Source organism: Lepidochelys kempii, chromosome 3 (genome assembly GCF_965140265.1).
Source record: "Lepidochelys kempii isolate rLepKem1 chromosome 3, rLepKem1.hap2, whole genome shotgun sequence".
NCBI lineage: Eukaryota > Metazoa > Chordata > Testudines > Cheloniidae > Lepidochelys > Lepidochelys kempii.
Genome location: NC_133258.1, coordinates 101399460 through 101406239, shown reverse-complemented (window position 1 = coordinate 101406239; position 6780 = coordinate 101399460). Strand labels below are relative to the sequence as shown.

Here is a 6780-nt window from a genome sequence, read left to right as displayed (position 1 = left end):
CACCATTAATTAGCATGAAGGTATCAAATTGGTTCCTATAAATTCCCTCACAACTCAGTCAGTGCATTCCCCACACTAACTAAAATGCAATCTAATTAGAACAGTGGTAGTTTAACATTCACTTTTAACAGAATTAAGCCACAGCCAGTACACAAAGTAGGGAAGAAGTATGGTCAAGAGGTCAAAATAATCTGAGCATTTCACTTATAATGGGACCTTACAAGGATTACTTAGTCTGGTTCACAGATAGAAGGCAAAGCCAGAACTCCTTATCAGAACATATCTAAACATAAGAAAGCAAAATCCAGAAGCTCACAAAGGTTGGGGTGAAAGTTACTTATATTCAGCGCATTATAAAAACATATTTGAGCTGAAATCTCAAATTCAAACCTGAATTTCCTTTAGAACTGTGTAGTTAAGTTCTCAAAAGATAGAAAAACCATACTTAAAATGTATCCAGTGTTAATTAAAAAGTGCCAAAATAAGCTAGTTTTAAGGAATTTTTGCTGCATCTCAGAAGATTTGGGTAACAATTCAGGCATCTTTCCTCACTTGTTTCAGTAGAGGGAGCCAAATTTTCATCACAGATGCTGCAATAGAGGTTCTCAATCCCCCCAAAACAAAATTAGGTTCTCTCTACAATTGATAGCAAGAGTTTGCGTAATTACGTGGATATAGTTGAATGAATTATAAACTACCCTCAAAAGACCTAAGATGAAAGGAGGGGTTAGAAAGTGTACTTTTGAGAGATCATGATAGATGCCGCCCATCAAAAAAGACAAATTAGTCAGGCTTGACAAAATTTATTTTTCATTCATTTCTTGCACTTGAAGTATTCTTCGATGACATCTTTGGCCTGAGATTCCTTGCCATAGTCCTATAATATAAAACAGTAAATTAATGGAATACACACATCTTTGGAAAATTAATACATCTTTGTTCAGAGTAAGCTAAATGCTAAATTACAATATATTTTTGTTTGGCTACGTTGGGGTAAACTTTAGTGGAAGACACTCAGATTCAGCAGTTAGAAATATGGGCACACAAACTTTATTCTTCAAGTACGATGTACAGGTATGTATATACTTCTTCATGTACACCCTCATGGTAGGAGTAACAACCAGAGACTCTTTGGGCATCGCTACACTTGCAGACGTAGAGCGCTTTGAGTTAAACCAGCCTTCGTAGAGAGCAGCAGGGAAAGCGCTGCAGTCTGTCCACACGGTCAGGTTCAAGCGCACTGGCGTGGCCACATTTGCAGCAGCATTGGGAGCGGTGCATTATGGACAGCTATCCCAGCATGCAAGTTACTGCAACATGGGGCGGAGTGTGACAGGGAGCACGCTGTGTGTATGTGCGGGGAGAGAGAGTAGGTTTTGGGGGGCTGAGAGCATGTCAGCACGCTGTCTTGTAAATTCAGACAGCAGCAGGCCTCCCTCCCCCCTGCCTCTCTCTCACACAGCATTCCACAGTAATGGTTTGATTTGTCTTGGAGCAGATAAGCATGCTGGCTGTCAGAAACAGAGCTTTAAAAGGGCATATCCGCTTTCCTGCAGGGATTCCAAAACAATGACAAGAGTGGCCACTTGACTTAAGGGGATTATGGGACGTTTCTGGAGACCGATCAGAGCACAGTAACGCAACACCTTGTTCACACTGACACCAGAGCGTTCGCAGTCGAGGCGCATCAAACGTTATTCCACTCGCCGAGGTGGACTACCAAAAGCACTCTAACCGCGGAGTCAGAGCGCTCTATGTGCCTTGCCAGTGTGGACGGGTAGTGACCTAGGGCGCCCAGGGATGCTTTAATGCGCTCTAACTCACAAGTGTAGCCAAGCCCTAAATATTCACTTTAGCCTCCTTAATATACTAATAAGTTGCACACACCTCATCTACTTCCCACTGTTTGAAGAAACTGAGCTGTGCAGAAGTTGGGATAAAAGGTATCCAGTGATAAACATGCATACTAACTGTTAGATTTTCCCTCTATATATACACACACACACAGTATTTTTGAAAGTCTATTCTCATCCTTGACTCCCCTCAAAAACACCAATAATCCCCTGTACCTTGACCAAAAAGTGTGTGTTCAAAAGCAGCGTGCTTCTACCATCTCTTTGTTGTGCTCCTTTAGCAACCTCAAGTGGACTGCACTTTCCCAGATACTCTGCTACTCTTCCAAAATACCCTACAACATATGAGTGCCTGAGACTTAAGGGAACCTAATAGTAAAATGTAGGCAAGCATGCCTAATTGTTGTGATAACATGGAATCTGTGGCAAAGTCTTAGCGATCACAGGAAATCCATTTATTAAAATCCAGAACAATGACAGAAATATGAAAATATTCAGAGTAACCATTAGTGTTGTCCACTATGGAAAATATGTAGCCATTTTCAGGGACCTCAAGGACTAGCAAGTCCTTAAGGCTCGTACCATGGCTTTGTTATTGCCAGCACCATCCTAATGATTTCTGCAAAACATTTTCAAGTTAAGCAGACATAATTTACTGGCATTTGGTTATTTGTTAAAACAGAATCAGATCTTTTCCAATAAAGGGTAATATTAAATTTGTTTGAAGGCTAAAACATTACTGTTTTCTACCAATCCTGTACTCAAATGTCTAGTTATGCTTTATAAAATAACCAGCAACAAAAGAAAACACATTATATTGAGCTGGGATCGGTAAAATTTTTTGTTTCTAAAAATACCACTAAAGTTAATTATAAAATACGAATGTTAGTTCACGTATGCCTATTTTTTTCAATACAGGAAACAATGTTTTTCTGGAACAGAAAACTGGCACTGAATTTTCAAAGTAGAAATATTTTTCTATTTAAAACTATATTCTAGGTTTATTACTTATTTTTTGGAAACCGAGGAAACATGGAAAAAACTTGTACTCTTACTTTGACAACCACACAACTGCAGCCCACTACTTTGCGGGGTTTTCCTTCTCTGTCGATTTTGCAGAGACCTACCCACTCACCCAGTTTCTTGTTGTCATCAACCTGTTAAAGACATTAGTACATTAGAACTGCACTTTCCTTGGTGCATTCAGAATAAGATCAAAGCCGCTGTACACTCAGAAACATTGGGTAACATTTGTAGCTGCTTTCCTCACAAATATCAGTAGAGGGAGCCAAACTATCATCATTGTACAGCTCTAACAGGATTCTGAAGAAAGTAAATGTGGCTTTGACTTGCAATTAAGAGCCTCAGACTAACAAAATTCATTTGTAGGCAGAAGTGGCAGCCACTGAGTTTTACAATGCACAAAATGCATCACAGTCTACTTGGACTTCAACATTACTTACTGAAAAAGCTTAATTTTCTTCCTCTGCCTTATATTTTATACTTTTGTGGTTTTGTAGTGTTAATATGCTTAGTTCATAGCACTAAACTGTTAGTCCAACAGAAATGGGTCTTGGTTGAGTAGACTACTGTATCAGATCACTTATGGCACCACGTATATTTTTAAATACAATACTGATACAGCTCTCAATTTGTAACTGAAGTTTCAATACTCACTTTTATCAAGTTGATCTGGTGTTCTGCACAAAGGGCTTCAACCAACTTTACATACATGGGTTCGTCGCAGTTTGAAGCAAGTACACAAAGGTGGGCTTGGCGTCTAAAACAAAGAACATTTATACACAAGTTACACAAGTTATTCCGAAGTCAATAGATTTTCATTAGTAATTAAGCCATGAACTAAAATACAATATTCAATGTCTATTTGCCTGCATTAACAACTTTTTGTAAAACCTATCTGATCCCACCAATATGTTCAGATTCAGTTTACAAGAGAATAAATAATTTTTAATCAAGCTTTAGAAGGATTTACTGCATCAATATCAGAGTTCTAGTTTAACTGACAGGAATCCACTTCAGTTTTGGAAACAATCTCAAAAACCATTGATTACATGGAACCGCTGCCCTTGATTTAATGCAGTGTAATGTAGTTAGAGCCCAGATTCTCCAAATGACTGCATATAGGCACACCTCCATATTACAGCAAGCAGTCAACTGCAAAAGTGAGGCCTTCACTGCATAGTTCAAATGACAGCAATCCATTAGCACAACTATGATTGTGAAGTAAAAATGTACGTCCACTAGTTATATTTGAAATTTAAATTATAAACTCTTCAAGGCAGGGATCTTGTCTGCCTGTTTGCAAAGCAGCTATCATGACAGTACCTCAAGTTTTATTAGGACCTCTGTACACTATTGCAATACATACTTTTTGGATAGTTTGAAGAGGAAGATGGGAGTGATGGAGACCTGAAAGAAGGCAGTTACAGGAGTCCAGGCAAGAAAAAACCCAGCAGCACAAGCCATGAATTTTATATCTTTACTTTATGCATTTTGACCATTAAAATGACTGGAGTTGTTGGAACTTTGTATGCAATTTTATTCCCCTGCTGGCGACTGGAATGGAGTTACTGTAGTTGTTCACAATGTCTCAAGTTAAAGTTCTATGAATAACATATATTGGATAAAGGTTCGGGAGGGCACCATTGAAAAAGAATGGGATCCACCTGAATCCTGGGCATGGGTTTGGCTCTGATCTCTCCTGATCCTCCTCATGCAAGAAATGGAAGTGAGATGTGAATATCACGAGGATCCGAGTCATTACACCCAGACCTGATTACAACCATGATGCTACTCCATCTATTTCATCCTGCACCACACATCTGATCATCTGAAGAGATGAATGTGGCTAAAAGCAGGCTCCTAGTACTGTACTTAACACACTTTGAAAGAATCTGCCTATTAAATATCAATACTAACCATGGTCCTGTGCTAATATCCCCCGAACCCCACCCAGCCTACAACAAATAAGGTTTTACATATAGGCAGCTCAAAAAGCAATGTCTCTTTTGGCAACAGAACTGTATTTCCTAAAGTATGTTTTAGGCAGTTGACTGTACATAGTCTGTCTTTTTCTTTTCTCACTCCTGTTTTTATATTATCTTTCTGTCTATTCCCTTGAACTTACAGGTTTGTCAGACTACTTTTATCACTCATAAAAAGAGTGAAGGGGTATCCGACATTTTTGAGAGTCATCATTCAAACACTGTAGTTTTATTGGAGTTTTGAAAGCTATTATATACCTGAACCTAAAGAGATTATTCACACATGCATCTCGATCTTACTTTGCCACTGTGTGCTCTGAGACCAACTCACATACCATATGTTAACAGACATAGTTTCAGCTTCCTGTTCTGTTTTATAAGATTTTCTTTGCAATATATTATATAGAAGTTCATCGAATGAAACCAGAAAATAAATTAAAGGTTACCAAAAAGCTGAAGACAGGTTTTCCCAAATAGACCTATTCTCAAGGAGATCTTGAGAAGATTTTTATCCCCAGTTAAAGGCACACTATTAAGTTTAGTAGACTGATATTGTCTATAAAAAACTCAATCTTCCAATAATCCCTGGCCTAGAAGAAATGTATCAGCTCTCCAAAACAAGGGCCATACTAGTCTTAAACTACATTTAAAGTAGAGGCTCAAGCAAACTACACTCAGACACAGATTTCCTAAACTAAAATCATGTTGTGTGTGCTAAAACTCCCACAACTGTTCATGAAAGCTATTTTTGTTTGTGTGCACTCAGTTACATGATGCAACTACATAACACAAGCACAGGAAACCCAGCATTTTGGGACTGTAACCTGTAATTTTGGGGTTTATGTATAGCAGTAGACAGAAGGATCAGATTTCAAGCCAAAACCTTTTCAGGCTAATATATATATCTAAATACCTATACAAACCAGGTACTGCACCTACATTAACACAACTAAACAAACACATTTGTTCGCTACAATACGTAGCCCCAGCGTAAGACTTACTTGTCCAAGGCTTTGGCAGCTTCACGAATACCACGAGCCAGGCCATCGTGGATGAGTGCGGTCTTCAGCACTTCTTGCAGGGCGGTGTTAACATCCATTACACCTCCAGCAGCAATGCTACACAATTGAACACAGAGACAGAGCGCCTCGCTCACCTGCCAGCCTCCCGCCTTAGGAGCCCCGGAGCAACAGCACACCGCCCGGGGGGGTGGGGGGGTGCGCGCAGGGACACACAATCCTGCTGCAGCTCGGCCCGACTCCCACCGCTGCGGGTGAAGCCCCCGGCGCGGCGACCCCGCAGGCTCCCAACACGCGGCGGGGCCGCGCAGGCCTGGGCCGGGCCAGGAGCGCCCGGCGGAGCCACATGGGCGGCACGTGGCGCGCTGAGCCCGGCATCGCCCAGGCGGGGCCGCGTCTTTCCCCCTCCCCGAGCGGAGCTGCCAGGACCCAGCGCCCCCCGACTCGCCCCCCGCCCGCCCCGGCTCTCACCCTTCCTCGGCCATGGTCGGTGGGGGTCGCTCCCGCCCGGGATTTGCTGAAACACAAGAGGCAGAGCGAGAAGGTTAGTGGCGGTGGCCGCAGGCCCGGCCCGATGCCCCGGCGGGCGGGCGGGCGGAGGTTGAATCCGCGCCGCGGCCCAGCTCCCACTCACCCCGCAGCCTCTACGAGTCACCAGCGAAAGAGGGGGCGGGGCCCTCGGCGGCACCTACTTAAGGGCGCGAGGACCCCGGCAGCGCCGCGCGCTCCCGGAAGAGGTGTCCTCAGAAGCGCCTGATCCCCGGCGATAGCCCTGGAGAGGGGGGCGGCGGGGGCCGAACGCGCCCTGCTCGGTGCGTGCGTGTCACTGTCTGTCAGTCACTGACTCCCGTTCACAAGCAGTGCTGACAACAAAACCTTCCCCCCCAGTCGCCTCTGCCTGTG

The 6780-nt window shown here is 42.8% G+C and overlaps 1 protein-coding gene and 4 non-coding genes across 5 annotated transcripts; all 5 read right to left on the bottom strand.

The window, feature by feature from the left end:
• Positions 1-507: 507 nt before the first annotated feature.
• LOC140909846 (small nucleolar RNA SNORD100) lies at positions 508-592 on the bottom strand. Its single transcript, XR_012158382.1, has one exon. It is a non-coding gene; the product is annotated as a small nucleolar RNA SNORD100 (small nucleolar RNA).
• Positions 593-787: 195 nt separating this feature from the next.
• RPS12 (ribosomal protein S12) lies at positions 788-6572 on the bottom strand. The gene is made up of 6 exons (XM_073337349.1): positions 6512-6572; positions 6349-6394; positions 5860-5976; positions 3531-3633; positions 2909-3010; positions 788-877 (listed from the first exon to the last, which is right to left on the bottom strand). Exons 2-6 carry the CDS (start codon positions 6360-6362, stop codon positions 815-817), a joined length of 399 nt encoding a protein of 132 aa, XP_073193450.1. The 5' UTR covers positions 6363-6394; positions 6512-6572; the 3' UTR covers positions 788-814.
• LOC140909844 (small nucleolar RNA SNORA33) lies at positions 2382-2515 on the bottom strand. The gene has a single exon (XR_012158380.1). It is a non-coding gene; the product is annotated as a small nucleolar RNA SNORA33 (small nucleolar RNA).
• On the bottom strand, positions 3076-3164 carry LOC140909845 (small nucleolar RNA SNORD100). The gene has a single exon (XR_012158381.1). It is a non-coding gene; the product is annotated as a small nucleolar RNA SNORD100 (small nucleolar RNA).
• Positions 5004-5078, bottom strand: LOC140909832 (small nucleolar RNA SNORD101). The gene has a single exon (XR_012158369.1). It is a non-coding gene; the product is annotated as a small nucleolar RNA SNORD101 (small nucleolar RNA).
• Positions 6573-6780: the final 208 nt, after the last annotated feature.

Excerpts from the sequence above, each read along its gene's own strand:
- RPS12 (XM_073337349.1), bottom strand. Across the intron at positions 3,634-5,859 it reads GCTGCCAAAGCCTTGGACAA|ACGCCAAGCCCACCTTTGTG; the intron begins GTAAGTCTTACG and ends TCTTTGTTTTAG. Across the intron at positions 878-2,908 it reads GCAGTTGTGTGGTTGTCAAA|GACTATGGCAAGGAATCTCA; the intron begins GTAAGAGTACAA and ends TTTATATTATAG.